This window comes from Grosmannia clavigera, assembly GCF_000143105.1.
Source record: "Grosmannia clavigera kw1407 unplaced genomic scaffold GCSC_140, whole genome shotgun sequence".
Taxonomy (NCBI): Eukaryota; Fungi; Ascomycota; class Sordariomycetes; order Ophiostomatales; family Ophiostomataceae; genus Leptographium; species Leptographium clavigerum.
In genome coordinates, this window is record NW_014040801.1 from 1,781,116 (window position 1) to 1,800,495 (window position 19,380).

At 57.4% G+C, this 19,380-nt stretch overlaps 9 protein-coding genes across 9 annotated transcripts; 5 read left to right on the top strand and 4 right to left on the bottom strand.

Moving 5' to 3' along the window:
• Positions 1–728: 728 nt before the first annotated feature.
• On the top strand, positions 729–2,604 carry CMQ_942 (major facilitator superfamily transporter; the record flags this gene model as incomplete). The annotated part of the gene is made up of 2 exons (XM_014318021.1): positions 729–1,101; positions 1,166–2,604. 2 exons carry the CDS (start codon positions 729–731, stop codon positions 2,602–2,604), a joined length of 1,812 nt encoding a protein of 603 aa, XP_014173496.1.
• Positions 2,605–2,813: 209 nt separating this feature from the next.
• CMQ_1679 (uncharacterized protein) lies at positions 2,814–3,119 on the bottom strand (the record flags this gene model as incomplete). The annotated part of the gene is made up of 1 exon (XM_014318758.1): positions 2,814–3,119. The coding sequence occupies one exon, from the start codon at positions 3,117–3,119 to the stop codon at positions 2,814–2,816; it is 306 nt and encodes a 101-aa protein (XP_014174233.1).
• Positions 3,120–4,445: 1,326 nt separating this feature from the next.
• Positions 4,446–4,966, bottom strand: CMQ_532 (mitochondrial ribosomal protein; the record flags this gene model as incomplete). Its single annotated transcript, XM_014317611.1, has 2 exons — positions 4,446–4,781; positions 4,832–4,966. 2 exons carry the CDS (start codon positions 4,964–4,966, stop codon positions 4,446–4,448), a joined length of 471 nt encoding a protein of 156 aa, XP_014173086.1.
• Positions 4,967–5,624: 658 nt separating this feature from the next.
• Positions 5,625–6,979, top strand: CMQ_1484 (survival factor 1; the record flags this gene model as incomplete). The annotated part of the gene is made up of 4 exons (XM_014318563.1): positions 5,625–5,647; positions 5,731–5,946; positions 6,003–6,813; positions 6,875–6,979. The coding sequence occupies 4 exons, from the start codon at positions 5,625–5,627 to the stop codon at positions 6,977–6,979; spliced, it is 1,155 nt and encodes a 384-aa protein (XP_014174038.1).
• Positions 6,980–7,668: 689 nt separating this feature from the next.
• Positions 7,669–9,219, bottom strand: CMQ_1682 (gcn5-related n-acetyltransferase; the record flags this gene model as incomplete). Its single annotated transcript, XM_014318761.1, has 2 exons — positions 7,669–8,669; positions 8,997–9,219. The coding sequence occupies 2 exons, from the start codon at positions 9,217–9,219 to the stop codon at positions 7,669–7,671; spliced, it is 1,224 nt and encodes a 407-aa protein (XP_014174236.1).
• Positions 9,220–10,292: 1,073 nt separating this feature from the next.
• On the top strand, positions 10,293–10,947 carry CMQ_1696 (uncharacterized protein; the record flags this gene model as incomplete). Its single annotated transcript, XM_014318775.1, has 2 exons — positions 10,293–10,540; positions 10,731–10,947. 2 exons carry the CDS (start codon positions 10,293–10,295, stop codon positions 10,945–10,947), a joined length of 465 nt encoding a protein of 154 aa, XP_014174250.1.
• A 474-nt stretch (positions 10,948–11,421) lies between these two features.
• Positions 11,422–14,982, top strand: CMQ_1073 (zinc finger protein; the record flags this gene model as incomplete). Its single annotated transcript, XM_014318152.1, has 4 exons — positions 11,422–11,636; positions 11,710–13,835; positions 13,888–14,153; positions 14,218–14,982. The coding sequence occupies 4 exons, from the start codon at positions 11,422–11,424 to the stop codon at positions 14,980–14,982; spliced, it is 3,372 nt and encodes a 1,123-aa protein (XP_014173627.1).
• A 415-nt stretch (positions 14,983–15,397) lies between these two features.
• On the top strand, positions 15,398–16,498 carry CMQ_558 (ribokinase; the record flags this gene model as incomplete). The annotated part of the gene is made up of 1 exon (XM_014317637.1): positions 15,398–16,498. The coding sequence occupies one exon, from the start codon at positions 15,398–15,400 to the stop codon at positions 16,496–16,498; it is 1,101 nt and encodes a 366-aa protein (XP_014173112.1).
• A 124-nt stretch (positions 16,499–16,622) lies between these two features.
• Positions 16,623–17,421, bottom strand: CMQ_719 (glutathione-dependent formaldehyde-activating gfa; the record flags this gene model as incomplete). Its single annotated transcript, XM_014317798.1, has 3 exons — positions 16,623–16,958; positions 17,048–17,237; positions 17,294–17,421. 3 exons carry the CDS (start codon positions 17,419–17,421, stop codon positions 16,623–16,625), a joined length of 654 nt encoding a protein of 217 aa, XP_014173273.1.
• Between the last annotated feature and the right edge of the window lie 1,959 nt (positions 17,422–19,380).

The following is a 19,380-nucleotide window of genomic DNA, read 5'->3' on the forward strand; positions in this document are numbered from 1 at the left end:
ACATAGACTTTTTGGCCCTTCGTTTTTCCTGGAGAACGGTGCGGATGCCGGATGGCATCTCACCTGTCATACTCTATTTGGACATTCTCTTGAAGGGGTGGGAAGAAATGTCTGTTTTATTTTTCTTACATCCGGTGCAGCCATAATATGCTTCTTTTTCGATTTTGGAAGTGAAAAGGACAGCCAGAATCCTCGTCTGGGGGACTGCGGAGAATGAGTAAAGGGTGGTGTTAGATGGGATGGGAAGGAACGGACTTGGAGCGAGGCAGCCGGCGGAGACAGATGGTCTTACCATGTTGTATTTTGTATCCCTAGCTTTTTCTAGTATTGGAGCGACCAAGACATTTCAACGGCCTGGTGTAAATTACTCGGTGATCCCCAGGCTTTCGGGCCCACTATAATGGTCGGCATGGCGTTCCTGCCATTTTGGATTAGCAGCCAATTTCCGTCTTCTTTCAGGGGACAATTGCTTGTATTACGTAGGAGAGACATACTGTCATCCAATGCGAGTGTCATTGTCCTTTTGTTCTGCTCATCTTTTTGTTGTTCCTATTTGTGGTGAGCTCGGGGCCAACCTGCAATAGCATGAACGCCTATTGACGCGAGAGTGAGAGAGAGACGCGACAAGCTCTGGTAGGGCGCGTATAGCTCTCTTCATTGCCTAATCGGCCTTCTTGGCGCGACTACGATACCACGACACGACACAACCGGCCATCTCTTGGCCACTCATGGGCGCCGCCTTTCTCGATGCCGGGGCCGGCAGCGGCTCGACCTGGCCAGCGAGGCCGAGAGCGGTGGGAGCGGTGGGAGCGGTGAGCTCGGACGACTTGTCGGACTCGCAGTCGTCGACACGGCTGCTGACTCCAGACGGCAGCGACGAAAAGGACGAGGCCGATGTCGATGAAGAGGAAGAAGAAGATGGCCGGGTACATGTCGAGCTGCAGCGTCTGCACCAGACTCGGCGACGGCGCCCGTCATCGGGTCGCCACGGCCGGCTAGCCTATACGGCCGAGGAGGAACGAGCAGTTGTACGCAAGTTTGACCGTCGACTAGTCTTGTTTGTGGCCTTGCTCTACATGCTGAGCTTTCTGGACCGATCGAGTGCGTTGTTCTCACGTTTCCTTCCTCTGTCCTGTTTACTTTTTCCTCTCTCACACACGTTCAGACATTGGTAACGCTCGCATCGCCGGCATGGACGACGACCTCCAGACGACACCCCCTCGCGACAGCTGGTACGCCTGGTGTCTGACGGCCTTTTACGCGGCCTACATCGCGTTTGAGTGGATGGCCCTGCTGTGGCACGTCCTGCCGGCTCACGTCTATGTGGCCGCGCTCGTGCTTGGCTGGGGTCTCGCGGCCTCGCTCCAGGCCGTCGCCACGTCCTATCCCGGCCTTATTGTCTTGCGCCTTTTCCTTGGCATCGGCGAGGCTGGTTTTGCCGGCATTCCCCTCTACCTCGCACGCTTCTTCCGCCGCGACGAGCTGGCCCTGCGGATGGCCGTCTTCATCGCCGCCGCCCCGCTGGCTACCACCTTTGCTGCCGCCCTGGCCTGGGCCATTCTGGCGCTGGCTCGCCGCGTCGCCAGTCCGATTGCCCCGTGGCGACTGCTCTTCCTGATCGAGGGCTTTCCGTCCGTCCTGGCTGCTGTTGCCGCCTGGCGCATCCTCCCCGACGCTCCGGACCGCGCTCGCTACCTGACCCGACACGAACGACGGCTGGCACGGGCACGACTGGACGATGGCAACAGCGAGGACGACACCGGGAACAGATCGGACAAAGAGCAGCCTCCTACGACAACATGGCTCTCCTCGCTCGCCGTTCTCGCCGACCCCGTCGCCTGGATCACGGCTGCCATGTTCTTCCTCGCCAACATGGCCTACAGCTCGCTGCCGGTCTTCCTGCCGACCATCCTGGCGGCCATGGGTCACGACCCCGTCACGGCGCAGGCCATGTCGGCGCCGCCCTACCTGGCCGCCTTTGTCGTCGTGCTCGCCACCGCTCACACGTCCGACCGGATCCGTTCCCGCAGCCCGCTGCTCATCGCCCACGCCCTCGCCTCGGCTGCTGGCTATGCCGCTCTCTCGCTGCGTGGCACCCCCAACGCCTTGCGCTACGCTGCCGTCTATCCGGCCGCCGTCGGCTTCTTTAACGTCGTCGTCCTGCTCATCACCTGGAACCTCAACAACCAGCCCGGCCAGCGGCGCCAGGGCTGCGCCTTTGCCCTCTTCCAGGTCGTCGGCCAGTGCGGTCCCCTCGTCGGCACCCGCCTCTACCCCGACGCCGACCGGCCGCTCTTCCTGCGTGGCATGCGCACTATGGCCGGCGCCATGCTCGCTGTTGCTGCGCTGGCTGTCGTCCTCCGTCTGGTCCTGCGCCGGCGCAACCGCATGCTAGACGTCGTCGCGGCCACGGCAGACGACATGGCCGAGATGCAGCTGCGCAACGACAACGATGACGATGATGACGAGACCGAGAGAGGAGCTTACGACACGGAGGAGGAAGAGGAAGATCTCGTTGGCGAGACACTTCAACAACGGCGACATCAGAAGCACACTAGGATCTGCAAGTCGCGCGTCCAGGTTCCGTTTCGATATATGCTTTGATGCAGAAGAAGAACAGGCAGTAATAGTTTCAGCAGCGGAACGGCATCTGGACCGAGTCTCGTGGTATGACAGAACTATACGATATGGTTCAATACATCTGGTCTCGCAAAACTCTTTCTGCGCAAACCACAACCCGACAAAATAGCTTGCTAGCAGGACCGGACCAGCCGCCTTCCTGCGTGTCTTCCATCTTGTTCTCAACTTTTTTCCTACACCCCCAATATTCCTTCGCTTCGCCAGGCCGGGACATGCAATGGGCTGGCGACTCTCCTCGCACACCATCCTCCCAGCCCGATGTCCTTCCGTCTCTCCCCGAGCTGAAGGTTGGTCGCCCTCTTCTTCCTCAGACGTCTGGAAGGACGGCTTGTCGACGACGAGCTGATTTGCCGCAGCTGCGTAAGAGCCGCAGAGGCCGAATGGGATACCAGCTCATCGAGAACGTCCATGGGAGCAGGTGCGTCTGAATTGAAGGCCGACCGGCCAACGCTTTCTTCCACTTGTTCAAATATCTCCATGCAAAACGCTGTATTGAGACCGACCACTGAATCCATCACCGCACATGTTGTTGCTAGACTGCTTTGTCTTATCAGAACCGATGTGCCAAGACACATTTCTTTGGCCGCATTGCGTGTCGGGAAAGCCCCCGACGGGTAAATCATTTCAGCTTTTGGAGCGACTGGCTGTTCTGTTGGCTCCGGCGTCTGGCACTCGGAAGCGGGGGGGTCTGTGGTGAAAGACAGACGCGATCTAATCTTTGCTGCAAAAGGCAGTTTGAACGAAGTTCCGTGACTGGGGACTGTCGAAGTTGATGTTCCCAGCACGAAAAAGCGCGTGTCTTCTGACGAACAAGTTGAGGCTGTGCTCCGATCGCGTTGTCGACTGTGGCGACTCTGCTCCGAGGCGTTCCGTCTCGCTGGAAGGGCTCCTGTCAGATATGACCAGTCTGAGACAGTTCTTGGTCGATGCGATTGGCCGCGGTCTTGGCCAACAGCCGCCGGAGAGGCGCTGGTCTGGAGCGACGATTCCGGACTGTCACCCTTACCACTGTCGCTGCCAGGACGTGCTTCTGTCGACTAGGTAGAAGGTGATCGGCTCAACGGGGGCACGGGATAAAAGAGAGAGCCGAGCCCGGAGTGACGCGGATTGACCAGCATCGGCAGCATATCCAGTCGCTTATCCTGGGTCGTGCTTCGCGTTTCGTCACCCGCTGATGTGTTGCCGCCACTTCTCCTGCAGGGGGGTGCGTGGAGCCGTGCCAGGTCTCGACGGTAGGCCTCTTCCGCCTAGAAATCAAGGGGACAGCGCAAGACTTTGTGGCCCCTTGGCGACATTTTGACGGCGAACAAGTTATCGAAGGAACTGACTTATTGATGAGGCCAGAGCCGATATATGCTATCATGTAATCGAGTATTCGAAAGGATTGGATAAGACAAAAGTACTGCTAAGGGAAAAATATATATATATACTGCCGTCGAAGGGGTGATGCAAGAGAGGCGGTGGTTGCAAGGGAAACCTAGCTTGAAAGAGCGAGAGAATGTCTTGTCCGGATTTTACAATCTGTCTTACAATACGAGGCGCAATGCTCCTTCCCGACAAACAGAAACAGGGCTTTCTTGCACTAATATCCCATCGTCGCTGCATTCTAGGCAACATTCTTCAGAATTCAAGCGCCTCGCGATGATCCCTTTTCTGTCGTCGCACGCGCCCCATGCAGTTTCGTGTGTGCGTTTCATATAACACGTCCCTGCCAGGGAAAGGTATCTTACACACCGTTCCACCGAAAAATACAATGCAGAAGAGGCCAGAGGGCAGAAACAGGCCCGCCAACCGTCTTTCTTTGCTTATGCCACCACGGCAATGCCCACCGACTTGGCCTGGAATATGATGGACCGGCAGAGGCTCTCGAGAGAGGATCCCGACAGCCGCGGCTCGCTCTGCTTGATCTTGGCAATCTCATAGATGTGCTTGAGGCTGACCGTGCCGACCGTCTCCTTGCCCGGGCTATGGGCACCACGGCGCTTGCCTCCCTTGCCCTCGGGCACCTCGGCCGTGTTCAGCAGCAGCCAGGATGTGTGCGGCGTCCGCACGTCAAAGTAGAACGACCGATCGGGCCGGACAATGACACGAACGGGGAGCGGGGTGCCGGGGTTGATGTGTGCGGTGCGCGCATTGAATTCCTGGACAGTCAGAGGAGAAGACGGCAGCGGGAAAGAAGACGTAGACAGACCTTGCAAAAATCCATCGACTTGATACCCTTGCTACCGAGAGCCGGACCAACCGGCGGGCTGGGGCTGGCCTGGCCGGCACCCACAATGAGCTTGACCATCTGGTCGACGCCGCCTGCGGCGGCACGCTTGGACATGACGGAAGAGCAGGCGAGAGGTCAGACAGCGAGGGCACGATCGCGTTGTCAGGTCTCGCCTAGAAGGCCGTGAGAAACGCTGGAAAAATTCGAGTTGGGAGCTTCAGCCACAGCCGAGAAGCCACAGCAGCTTTCCCCCCAGCAATAGTGTGCGATGGTGGGTTGTCCGGTCATCACGTGGAACGCTAGTACGGGAAGCCGCTCATTAAAAAAGAAGTCGACCTACTAATTAGCCGTTGTAAGGTTGCCGTTGAGGGCTTTGCAGCCCGCCTGCAGCGAGACCGCGCTGCATTCGGTCATAAAAATGGGGGCGGGCGCTGACTGACCCCGCTGCTAAAGGCAATAATATAGGCAGCGAGCACATAACCTTGTTGCAACCCACAATCGTGACGTCTAGTAACCGCCCTTGCCTTGCCTTTTCCACCATTCCGCTCTCGCTCTTCCCTGCACACACTTTTTTCTAGCAGCACACGAGCATGCGGTGAACGAAGTCAGCCCTGCATCTTCTACTGCACCTACTGCACCCTATCCTCCCTTCCGTCTTGTCCTCCTCTCCTGCACTCGACCTGTTACTCGCTTTCGTAGCTGCTCCGGCTTCTTCTTCTTCTGCCTCGATCTGCCTCCTTTTTCCACCAACCCCGCCTCCAGATTGCCCATCATGTTCAGCTGGGCCAAGCAGACGTTAGTTCTTCCCTATCTCTCGTCGACAGCGTGCTGCCGTCCTATCCGTGTCCGTGCCTGAATCAGCCTAACAAATGCTGCAGACTCGCCCATGTGGCCGGCACCCAGGAGCCTATTTATGGCTCGACAGCCGTCAAGTCCGTGGCCGGGGAGACCAAGGAGACGCCTTACACGGAGACCACACGGGAGCACCTGAAGTGGACGGCGATGGAATCGACCTGTGTCGAGACCCAGGTATTCTACTTCACATCCGACAGCGGTCCCACTGCGTTTGTCCAGGTGATCTACAACAACATCTCGTACGCCAGCCTCTCCTGTCTTGCACTCCCTAAACGGTCTAGCTAACAGACATCAGGGGCATCCGCACCACGTGCCAGTTCAACACCAAGATCTTCTACCCTGGCGAGACCAACAAGAAGACGCTCTGGAGTTCTACCCCGCTCAGGGACCACGAGTTTAGCGAAGACATGACATCCTTTTATGCCACGGACTGCGCCGTCGAGCTGTCCGAGGACGGCGAGTCGTACTCGATCAAGTCGCTCAACGACGACCGTGCCATTGTCAATCTGACTGTCAAGCGCACCGCGCCCGGTTTCCAGGCCGGAAAGACCGGCCGCTCTCTGTTTGGCACCGACCTTGACGACCCCTGGGGCTCCATGCGCCACGTCTTCTGGCCACGCTGCGTTGCCTCTGGTTCCATCACGACCACGGAGGACGGCCCGCTCAGCTTTGACGGCTACCGCGGCCTCTTCATCCACGCCCTGCAGGGCATGAAGCCACACCACCTGGCGTCCCGCTGGAACTTTGCCAATTTCCAGAGCAAGGAGTACTCGGCCGTGCTGATGGAGTTTACGACACCACCGTCGTACGGCTCTACCGTCATCACCGTCGGCGGCATTGCGCGCGACGGCGAGATCATCATCGCCGGCACCGATCAGACGACCACGCACCTGGCCGTTAAGGAGGACTCGGAGAACGACTGGCCCGAGCCGACGCAGATCCGCTTTACCTGGTCTGGCACGGCTAAGGACGGCAGCAAGGTTGATGCCGTGGTGGAGGGCGCCCTGGAGGAGAGACTGGACCGCATAGACGTCATGGCCGAGGTCCCAGGGTTCGTCAAGAAGATTGCTGGCAGCGTGGCCGGCACGAAGCCATACATCTACCAGGTACGTTTGGCGAGACCCACAGACCCAGAGGCCCAGATTCTCCGATTGCTGACAAAAACAGTACTACCCGCACAAGGCGCCGATTGCGCTGAAGCTGAAGCAGGGCGACCAGACAGAGATCACGGAGCCAGGACGGCTGTTTTGCGAGGCGACGTTCATCTCGTAGATGATATGTCTTGCCCATAGACGGTGCTTTTTGCCGTCCTCGAAATTCTTTCCCGTTGGGGGCTACTTATTCTTATTTTTATTCATTCATTTTTTTTTCTCGGAGGACTTTTTTGACCTATCCCCGAGCATTCCGTCGTCTTTGGGTAACAATGCCTTTTGGCATACCCCTGCCTGCCCTTTGCCTCTTGTTCCGAACACGTCCGGCACTGTTGCAGAGCCCCTCCCCTTACCCAAGAAATGCACCTTTCGGCCCCTCTCACACGCCTGCACTACCTTTTTCTGCACCACAATTTGCATGGCACGTCGCGCCGTCGTGGCAGAAGACGCATAGCGGAAATAGACGACGAACATATGTAATTTTAATACCTTGGAAAGAGACGTAGCTTTAATGGAGATATTTTTTACTTCATTTCGTTGAGTTTGAACCCACTCTGCATTTCGTAGTCGAAATTTGGAAGTTAGTCTGTAAGCGCCTGCCAATTGGCAAGTAAGGTACTCCGTATGTATGTAGTACTCCGTACGTAACAACTGTATATATGGTAAAATATATGGGTATCTGAATATGGTAGTATGGTAAATAAAGGATATCACAAGAAAAAACCAACCAAAACGACATCAACGCTGCTGCCTCGGCACGCAATCCACCGCCTATTTCCATTATCTGTTCCTTTTCTCCAGCGTCGTCTGTTACCGCTTCCGCTTGCTGCCGTCCATATCGGCCTGTACCTTCTCCAGCGTCTGTATGGCCAACCGCCCATTGGCCCGGAACGGACCGTTGTAAAGCCCAGGCAGCACCAGGCTGCTGTTGGCATGCTCCTTGGCAAAGCCCACGACGGCATCCTTACCGCAGCGCTCCCATGTCACCCGCACGGCCTCTGCCAGCAGGTCACCACCGATGCCCCGCCGACGGTAGCGCAGCTTCGTGGTCCAGGCTCGGATGACGCCGTGGCCACCCTTCAAATGGTGAGCATTGCCGCTGCTGCTGTTGTTGCTGCTGCGCGTCTTCTTCCGCGAGGCGGGGACAGGGTCCGTCGAAGCCGCCGCCATCGATGAAACGGCCTGGCTGGGCGCGGACGGTTCCATGTGTAGGACGAGTGCGCCGATCATCTCCTCGCCGTAGCGTGCACCAATGACGGTGTCTTCGGCGGCGACCTGGCTGCCACCAGTGTTGCCTTGCAGCCAGTCCCAGCCGAGAGCCTCGGCAATATATATGTATTTTGAGCTCCAGAAGCGGATGCCCAGCAGATAGGTCATGGTGATGCCCGAGAGAAGGGTCATCTGCGTGCCGAGGTCGCGGTGTGCGGTCAGCTGGTATGCGATACCCAGCGCCACTGCGAAGCCGGTCAAGTTCAGTGGGTGAAAGACAAGGCTGCGGGACGCTACCTGGCGCTGCTGAGCGATGCTGTCGGTGACGAGCTTCAGGGCGTCGACCTTGTCGGCGCGCGTGGTCAGGATGCCGAGCGACAACGGTGGAATGTCATCCAGGCTCGTGGCGGCGGCAGTGGTGAACCCCCGAGAGGACTTGGCGGCTCCGGCGCTGCCAGAGATGTCATTCTTGCTTCTGACATCCTTCCCCACAACGGCTGGCAATGAGATGTGTTTTGTCGGCTCCATGAGTGGGGTGCTGAAGGCGGAAGCCATTTCGGTAGGTGGTATGGCAAGATTCGCTCGTAGGAACGTGAAAAAAGCTATAGTTGGGCGTTAGGAAGAGGTATATACAAGAGGCGGGCGAAAGAAGGCAAATCTCTGAGGTAAGAACGAGTGAAAGCAAGTGAAAGCGAGTGAAGGTGAGAATTTGGAAAGAGAGGACGAGATCTGCTGAGGAAGGCTGTTCCCCAATCGATTGAGTCTTTTGCTGCTTGAATGTAGTCAATGTATCAGATGTAGGCAGGTGAGGTGTGAGAAAAAAGCGGTTTATATACGCCGAGAGGCCACGCGACCGGAACCTCTTGGCGGGAAAAAGAAACAGCAACAAAAAAAGACACCAGCAGAGAAGGAAAAGGAAGGATTCTTACCAGCACTGGTCTTGAGCGCTGGCATAGCGTTGAGTCTGTCGACCAGCGAGCTTGGGTGGCAGGCCGTCAAGTCAAGCTCCATGACAGCCATGTGGTGCAAAGCGTCGGTCTCATTGGCTGAAAGAATGGTGGGCTTCTGTGGCAGGAGCGAGAGCAGGGTAAATGGCGGGATCCGGCCTATAAAGGCGCTGGAGTTAATGGACATCGGCTGAGAAAACAGCATTAACGGGGCTGGACTAGGGTGGATTGGGGAGGAGAGAGGGATGTCACGAGGCAGGAGAATAATGGCAAGAGGTAAAAGTTATTAAACAAATACAAGGGTCAAGCAAGAGATCGAGCTAGATCGCAAGAGGGCGGCCAGAGGGAAGCGATTGGGTTTTTGTGGTCAGATAGAAGGCTAAAGGAAACGACAAGACCGACGGGACGGAGTGACCGGGGCCTAGACAGGGTATATATGGAACGCGGACGAGGCAGTCATGACATCCAGGGCCATGGGAAGCGATAGGACGGGATAGATGGGGAGGGTGGTGAGGGGCGAGCGTGCACACGCGATAATGGGCCAAGGTGGCGGTATCAAGGCCGTCCTGCGGTTCTTCTGGCCTGTTGGGCGCCGTGGGAAAGCGGCGTTGCAGTAGGACGATAAGAAGGGCCGGGTCTGGATCCAGACCAATAGAGCAGAGAGCAAAAGCAATACTGGAGTGGACCGTGGGCGACGAAGGGGGGCAAGAAGGGAAGCCACGAGTAAGATACATACGGAGAGAAGGGCCAAGAACGACTGGGGGCAAGCGCCGTTGCGCGAAACGCTGACGAGGCATGCATGCGGGATGGAGCAGGAGCGGCCGGACGGATCAGACAGGGCTCCGGTGCATGGGAGTGTGAGCGTGGGTGGGATCGCGTAGCGAGCCTAACGGACGGTGGTGAGTTGGTGGTGAGCTGCAGCGGCTGTTGGGGTGGGTTGTGGAAGGTTGTGGTGGGTTATGGTGGGCTGTGGTGGGCTGCAAGGCCTGTAAAGCTTGTGGGCGGGTGTGGGCTGCAGTGCGGTGCGTGCTCGTTGGTGAGCTGATCAGCCTTTCTGGTCGAGCTTCTCCGGCCTGGCCGACGGATGGCGAGACAAGGAAGCCGGGTTTCTGCTTGGCAATAACTCGTCACGGCCCATCGCCCAAACGCAGGTTTTAACTTAACGCGCAAGTGTGTAGACGTCGTATCGGCTGCGGCGCCTGGAAACCGCTCTCTCTTTGGCTGGAGCGGTCTGGTCTGCGAGTGGATGGATAGCGCTGGGCGCGCGCCCTTGCTTCCATGGCGCCCGTTAGGCCAAATGGGGCGAGAAAGCCGAGCCTTGATCGACGGCAGGCGGAAGATAGGAGAGCGGACGACGGACGTTGCCAGACGGACACGCAATATGGTCCTCACTGGTGCGTCAGATACGTCGTACTCTTGTGGGATCCTAAACCGCCGAAACATGCTCGTTTCGCCAGATTTGTCCCGCTGGTGGGCTGCCCCGTTTACGAGCAAGAGACGACGGAGTACAAGGACGGAGTAGTGTCGTAAGATACGTGTGCCTGCACGGAGTATCCCCGCTCGTTTCTCCGTTTTCGTTCTTTGCTTTCGGTGCGGCAGTAAGCAGACTCGCAGCTGTGCTTGTATATGAGTGCATACGACTACGAGCCAACAAAAACAATGCACAATACCAAGACAACCAGCAAGATAAGCGACAGCCGGCCTGCAGTCTTGCAGAGCCGGCAAGCGCGAAGCACAAGACTACTTCAGCCTGCCTCGCCTTGCCCCGAATCTGCCTAGCGCCCCTTTGTCCCACCGCCTGCAAATGATTGGCCTGCTGCTCCCCAAGGCAGACTCTGAAAGGACCGCTGCTCGCCTGCTGACTCATTGCTTAACCGACACTGGGCTCCGGAGGGCTGAGAGGCAGCCAATCCCGTGCTTACATACGGAGTAGTGCGTGCTATGAACCTAGCCTGCAACCGTCTCCCCCAAAGTCCTACGCAATCCCGTGGCTCTCAAGCATTCAGACCGAGTCCTAAGACCTTGCCAGCCGTTGAGCGTGTGTGCCTGTTGTCGATGCCACTGCCTTCGTACGAGTAGGACCCCAACTTTCAGCTCTCTCCTCCGCCTTCCGCCTCCGCGCTCCCCTTGCTCGTGTTTCCGCTGCGCCCTCCTTCGTTATAGGGCGATTTATCAATTAGCTTGCTTTTGGCCAGAGCAATGGCGGCCGGATTGGCGAGTGACAATCGATAAAACACAAAGAGAAGGAAGGAGCTTTCCGCGACGACCTTCTTTCTTCATTGAGCCCTGCCTCATCCCCCCATCAGCTTGCTTTCCCAGCCAATCTGCACATTCTCGTTGCCTCAGTATTGTCATCTCCATTTCACCCAGACACGCCCGTTTTCGCCCCACGATCGCCGCCGCCGCCATGGAGCCAAAGAAATTTGCCTCCGTGTTGGAGGACGACGTTTTGTCCCTCTCGGGCCGCGATGGCGTCTCCCTCCCGCTCTTTCGGCCACAGTCCCCCACTCCGTCTGGTCGCTTCACCCTCCGTCGAAGCATTCAGTCCAACCGCTCGTCCTTCTCTGCAGCCTCCTCCCACTGCTCTGCTTCTCTAGACCCCGCCGCCCTCATGTCTTGTGTGTGAGTAGCGCGGTCACCGCCCGTACGATGTCTGCTGTGCCGAGTGAGCGAGCCTAACGCCTTTTTTCCTTAGAACCCGCGAGACGTCCAAGGACGACTGCGGAACCGATCGCTTCGTCGTCTGGGCCGCCGTCAAGCGGAACACCTCTGACCGCATGACCGACCGCGAGCGGCTCGAGTGTCCGCTCCTCCGCTGCACCCTCCGCTTCCCGGATCATGAGTCCATGCTTCGCCATCTGGTCAGCTGTGAGCACCTCTCGTCCTGCGAGTACTGGTGCTACGATCACATGCGCATCGAGCGCTTTGACGACAGCCGCTGCAGAAAGTGCCTCGGCCATGCTTCCAAGCGGCGTAAGATGTTGTCCATGGCCAAACACTTCTTCACCGCCATCGGCCACACCAAGGGAAAAAGCATAGCTGGCGATCCTTTTCCCTCGTCGCCATCTTTTCTGTCGACATCCGTATCGGACTTTGGCTGCGACTGCATAAGTAGAAATGGCAGCAGCCACCACAGCCACAGTCACCGTGATGACGACCGCAGCAGGCGCAACAGCAGCTGCCACCGCGCCGGTGGTCCGTCTGCTACTTCTGCAACCTCGACCTCTTCATCGTCATCGTCCGCCTCCTATCCGCCTTCATTTTCATTCTTTGGCCCTCCGCCGCCGGACTGCGAGGCCATCAACGGAAACAACCATGCGGAGCTACCTACTACCAGCGAGCTTCCCGTGGAGATCGACTCCAGAGAGCTTGCCCAGATCCCGCGGCAGTTTCTCTTCGAGCCCATCCCTGTTGGGCCAACGGCAGCTGGCTCTCCAGATCCTGTATCTGTCAGTCCTGTTGCTTCGTTGCCCGCAGTCGAGACCCAACCAAGCTCTATCAATCCCCAGGATCTGCTACTTCCAGAGCTTGAGTCTATGAACTGGGAATCGAATGAGGTTGCGATGCCGTCTATATCTGCCGTTATTGACAACTCTGGCATCTCGGCCTCTTTCCCGTCTTTTTTGGACGTACAGGAAAGCAACGAAATGCCGTATTCCGATGACGTTGCTGGCGGCTCACGGCCCCTCCTCCAGCTCCATATACAACAAAGCCACGATGGCATATTGGGCCAACTGTCTTGTGGAGCACAGCCGCCGTCTCAGCGGGCGGTGCGTCCGTCTGCAGCCCCGGCGCCGCGCAGTAAGAATTTGTCACCGAGCTCCTCGGTTCGGTCGACAACGAGCACAACAAGCACCACGAGCGCCTTGAGCGCCATGAGCGACATGAGCGCCGCAAGCTACTCGTCCGCCGCAACGACGGTGAGCCTCATTAGTAATGTAGGCTCTCTTGTCTCACCCATCTCCGACTGCAGCTACGGCTCCAACCAGTGGCCGACTGACCTGGAGACCGGTCAAACGTCGCCAATGTCCAACTTCAACGACTTGTTTTCCGACGACCTGTTTGCTGGTGCCGAAGAGACAATTAGCACAGACGTCTGTGAAGAGTTGAGCCTCTTGACGGATGACTCGTTTCTGCTCGACGTGGATATCGGGGCCGAGACGGAGTTGCCTAAAAGCTCTGGCTCAGCTCCTCTACTGTTCGACTTTGAAGCCCCATTGCCATCAGCAAGGCCACAAGCAGGACCAACTGAGCCCTGTATCACGGCCACTTCTTCAACCAATGTTGAGGCCAATACGAGCACAGGAATTTCCGAGATCGAAGCATTTGTGGCTACCGCATGGTATCTACTGCTGACGCACATCACAACATCGGCCACTAAGCTCCGAAGAATGGGCATGAGCAACAGGCTAGCCACCCTCCTGCGGCAGACGTCACCCGTAGATATTGCCAAAACCGGCATGCAGACTTTGCGGACGGCCCTGATCTCTGGAGACGAAAACACGACCCCCTTCGCCACCCTCTGCTTCCTTCATGCCATTTACGCTTTTTCGCTTATCACGTACGGGCCAGAGGCAGCATCACGTTCAGACGAGCTCTTTACCCAAGCGCTTGTATATTCTCGAAACTTTACCGGCCCAGATCGCGACAGTTACCTGCAGATTATCACTGTGATCTGGCAGCCTAGCAACACGTCGTTAGCCGTGCTGGCCCAACACATCCAGTCGCCCTTATTTGACCTGGGGAAAAACGCCTCTGCGCCTAGCAGTGGATTGGCTATTGACAACCCTGTTATTGCCACTGCCAAGGCATACCTGGATGGTAAGTGATCGCTCGTCCTCCCACCTTTGCCTTGACTAATATTTTGGCATAGATTTGGAGGCTTCTGTGATCATGGGTCCTACCTCTCCGTCGGAAGTTCATACCTCATCTCTGCTAGAGAAACACACGAAACACCTGGGTGCAGAGAACTCGGCAGACTTCATTTCCTCTGCGAGCGCAGTTCTGAAAACGCTTATCCGGGAATTTCCCAGAGTTGACGGCAGGACGCGTGACTTCAATGAGATTGGCCGACGGGTGGCAACCGGTTCACTAAGAAGTGTCCGGAAGTTTGAATTGGGGCTGTACCAGGCAGGAAAGGTGAGCTCATGGAGACTGCTGAAATTCATACACGATCTGGGCTGACATCGCTGGTCTCAACCAGGCTTCTCTTGGCTGCTCTGCCACATTCTTTGACCTGTTTGTCCCTCGGCTTAGACGCCTTTGTGACCATATCTACGCCATCCATACGTCTGCGGGCAACCAGCGTCTGGCATATTACGAAGCAAGCACATTACTGGTACTGACAATTTTCGAAGAGATGGACAATGGCCTGGGGCGAAACGGCCTGCCAGCAGACGAACGCTTATACGGAACGTTGTCCCCGATTGCCATGGCCAAGGTCGGCGACAAAACGCAACTGCTGCTCCCTTTCACAGGTCTCTCGGAAAATAATATTTCCCTTCTCAGCACGACGCAGCCCTACACAGCGGCTGTAGCCGGAAGTCCGACACCGTCAACGATGGAAGTGGAGTTTTCAGGAGCAGAAGAGGCACCGTCGGCAGAGACGCCTGCCGGCCAGAAAGTTGAAGTCGAATCCGACGCTTGCTGTCAGATATGCAGCTATCGACCCAAGGGTGATCCGCAGTGGTTTCGCGGGTCCATGAACAAGCACATGAAGACGAAGCATTCGGGGGAGGTGATTTATAAATGTCCCTATCCCAACTGCAACAGCCAGTATCGCAATCGGCTAGACAATCTGCAACAGCACCAGAGGGAGAAGAACCATTTTGTTGGTAGTGAGCAGGTAGTAAAGAAGGCCCGACGCCAGAGTCAGACGGAACAGACAGACAGCATCAGCGAGCAGGGATCGAGTGATGGGACGGGCGCGACGAGACGGCCAAGCAAGAGGAAGAAGTTGTCAGACTGAGAGCGGGGCCTGAGATTGGGATTGGCAGGGCTGGGAAAAAGAAGGTTTTATTCGCGAGGCATCAGCCGATAATCTATACCCCATTGTCATTTATCTTTTCTGTACATACATCTTTACATATTAGCGGCATGGCGTTGGGGATCGATCCACTGGAATCGAGCTTCTCTGGAGAAGGAAGGATCTCCTCCAAAGCCATGTGATGCGTCATACTGTGCTTGAAGAAATTGCTAGTTGCCCCGCACCTGCCAGATGCTCAGGGAGTCTTAGCTCTTATTTCCAGCGCCTGTCGCACCTGCCTCGCACACCCAATTTCGCCGTATAACGTGACACGTAAACTCTCCGACTCTTTGTCCAGGCGTTGCAGAGTAGAGACACAGATCCAAAGGGTCATAGGGACGGAAACAGAGACAAAACCATGGCTCAGCAAGCTACACCGTGCTCGGACAGAGCGAAGGCAGCAGGCAGCAGCCTGCCTTGGATCACGGTGCTGGGCTCGCTCAACATGGATCTGGTGTCGTACGTGTCACACCATCCGCAGCCGGGCGAGACGATGATGTCGTCGGCCTTCGCCACATCACCGGGCGGCAAGGGAGCAAATCAGGCGGTAGCCTGTGCGAAGCTGTCGCGGCGGCGGAATGCCGCGAACACGGCGGAGTGGAACGACACGGCATCAATGGCGACGGCGCACGTGGCGATGGTGGGCGCAGTAGGCGACGACGCCAACGGGGCGACGCTGCGGGCGAACCTGGCACGACACGGCGTCGACGTGCAGGGCGTACAGACGGTGGCGGGTCAGACGACGGGCGTGGCCGTGATCGTGGTGGATGAGCCGACGGGTCAGAACCGCATCATCCTGTCACCGGGGGCCAACTATGCGATTCCATGGCGGGCCGACCTGATTCTGCCGCAGCAAACGCAGCTGCTGATTCTTCAGCTGGAGATCCCGCTCGAGCAGGTCGAGCAGGCGCTCACAGCCGCCCGGACGGCCGACATCCCGGTGCTCTTCAACCCGGCGCCGGCGCCGGCTACGGAAGAGACGCGGGCCAAGCTGGAGGCGGCCTTCAGCACGCTCGACGACAAGGAACGACCGACTGGTCGGGCTGGGCTCGCCCACCTCGTGCTCAACGAGACCGAGACGGCTGCGCTGGCCGTCGGCTGCACCGTGTCGGACCTCGACACGACCGACGGCCTCGCGCGCGCGGCACGCTACTTTCTCGACCGTGGCGTCGAGAACGTCGTGATGACGCTCGGCGGCCGCGGCGTCTACTACGCCTCACGCACGGCCGGCGGACCCGGAGAGCTGCTGCCGCCCGAGCCCGTGGCACATGTGGTCGACACCACCGGTGCCGGCGACACGTTTGCCGGGCAGTACGCGCTGGAGGTGGTGCATGCGGCAGCAGAAGGAAAGCCGTTTGACTGCGCCGCAGCCGTGCGGCGGTCCAACAAGGCGGCAGCAAAGACGGTGCAGCGGAGAGGCGCCCAGGATTCGATCCCGTGGCGGGACGAGGTCGAATGAGACGGCTATTCACGAGCAGACCTAACGGTGGGCCAAAAACGGAGCATATGACAGCCATTCCATAATTATTGTGTGTTCTCAAGCAGGACGAACGGCATTGTGATTTGCTTCTTGGCCCCTCTTTCTACGGGTTCACGTATTGTGGTTCCATGTCTCCGTTTCCGTCCAAGTAATGGACCGGAAGCTTGTTCACGTCAACGCCGTGAAGCACGCGGGTGTTGATGTTTCGCTCGTCGCGGCATTCTTCACGACCCGTGCGGGCAGTCTCGGAGCGGGCTACCACAGGAAGCGCAGCCTCCTCTTCGAGAGTGTACTCAACGCCAATATTGAAGAGATGGACACCGCAAGTGCGGCAGAAGCTCTTGCGGTCGACGTGATTGGCAAAGCTGTAGTGCGTCAAATTGTCTTCGCCCTGGACGGCAGATTGGTCTTTCGTGGGATAGATCCAGATATAACCGCCCTGCTACAGGTCAACAATGCAATCATGTCCTATTTGCGTTGGTTTGGGAGAGAATTTACTCGGATGCAGATACTACAGTTGCAGTCAACAATGTGGCCTATCTTGCCTGTCGGATCGAGAGTCTCCAGCGGCTTGGAGCGCAGAGACATGCGCACCGCACCGCAGTGGCAGCTGCCATGGTAGATCTTGGACGGCTCATCGCCCACGGGGCCGCCAGCTGGCTCGGGGCCAATGTAGTCGGGCTCGACATAGGCAGGCGGAAGAGAGGCGCCATCGAATCTTGAACGTGCTTAGTCAGCAGGCTGACATCAGCACACGAAGGCGACAGTGCTCACGGTATCATCTTCAATGTCGTTCGGACAGCCGCAGATGCAGGCATAAGCACGGCAGGACTGGATCCCGATGATAGGCACTCGGGCGCGTCTGCCAACGGGCGTACGAGTACGGAGTACCTTTCTTCCATGACTCATTGCCCCGCACGCCGACACGTCCTCGACACGCAGTCAGCTGACTCGGCGACGTGCGTAAGTGCATCTGCCTAGGTCTGAAAGCGAGATGGCGCTTCCGGTAACCGAGGAAAAGACAGGAAACGAGCCAAAAGCATGAGTGGAGACACGACCATCTAGTCCGGCGCAGGTTCCAGAAAGAAACTTGGAAGCACGGGGGGTTTTCGAGGGGCCTTACTGAGCCCGTAGCATCTGGCATGTAAGACAGAAGAGAAGCCGGCTACATTCCACAATGGTCGCCGGTAAGACACGACGACACCGTCCTACGAGCAGCGATGAGAGACGATACAAGAAGGAGAGTCGTGCGGTACGTGTATCGTATCGTCCTCGTAGATACGCATGCACAAATCAGCGGAGTGCGCCGTCCGTCACCGCTTGTTTTTCTCTTGGCGTTGGCGTGGGGGTTCCCGTGTGCGAATATGGACATCTGCCCTATTGCCGTCTGTCCACAGGGACGAGAATTCCGCTCGTGCACGCGCCACTTGTTTCCGAGCGCCGGGCGGCAGGCAAAGCGGAAACCAGCCTGAGGCACTGGCAACCGGCGTGACAGCAGGAAACGAGTGTTCTGCAGCCCGGCAAACCTCTTCTCGTCACCTGGTCCCAACCAGTTGTCTCGCAGGGTTGCAGCCAGGCTTCTCCAGCCCCTTCGCCGGGCAAGACAGACGCTGCCGCTTGCAGGCAAGCACAACAGGGAAGAGAAGGCACACCGGCGAAAGCCCTGCATTCGGGCTTGCATCTGCACCCCGCAAGAACCTGCGACAAAACCCGTATCAGATGTTCACTTACCCGGACAGTACCAGGGTGAGATTTACACACACCCGGGCCGGCCTGCCCTCCATGTCGTGTCCTGTTACCTAATCAGAATGTCCAGATGCTCATATATTCCAAGTAGAACAGTGTCAAACACAGCCTGGCCTTCTAGGCCCTCTAGGTCGTCGTATATAAGCAGCTTTGTCTCCGTAATTCCTCATAGCGGTCATCGGTGTCGTTGGAGATGACGTACTATGTGGACTGAAGTACCTGTCCCACAGCGCAGTCGTCGCTTCCTCGCCCCCCAAAAGGAATGTTCCACTGAGAAGGTAGGCACAACCCACGCTGCGGCTCCACTCTACTACACCTGCTGCTCAGCACCCCGCAAATGCGACAGCTCGTTTGACATCCCCAAGAAGTACGGAGTACTGACACATAGGCTTGGTCTTCTCGCTGCAGATTCGGCTTCCCCTTTGCATAGCAGCTCCTACACACGTGCCCCCGTTGTTTGTACACGTACATGTGTTTTCAGCCTGCCCAAATCCCCAAGAACGACCAAGCCGGCCTCCACCCACTCCGACCCTCTCTCCGGACGAAGGTTAATTAGCGAAGATGGGGCACCGGAAGCACAGCCAGGCAGTCGGTGTGGCAGCCGATCAACACAAGGACGACAATCGGAAGCTTGGTCCAACGAACAGGTGCACCTTCTATCCCGAACCGGTGTTCCACGCACAGGACAGCCAGCTCTGGAGTTCATCGCCGGACTAATACGTTGCTGGCGCGTTGCTTTGATTTGCAGGTCGGGGAATTGGCCACCGCTCAGTAACGAGACCCCCCCCCCCCTTGGTTTACCCTTATTGGTCTAGTGCACGATACTAGGTCTCCGTTCAAACGTGCACATCGCCCGTCTTAGCGGTCTCTAGCATGTATCTTCTGGATGGGGATACCAGGTTACGAAGTCCAGCTCGGCTTGCGTACTTCCCTTCTTAGAAGTCGGGGTGTTTCCCTTCTCCACATGCACACGTCTGATCCGACCAAACCGGCCTGCTCTCGTCGGGGTATGATACTGTACTCGGGACTTTGGCAATATAAAATAGCTGCAGCTGCAGTCTACTCAAACGTCTCTATCCAAGCTATTGACCCCCCTCCCCTTATCAGTACCCTAA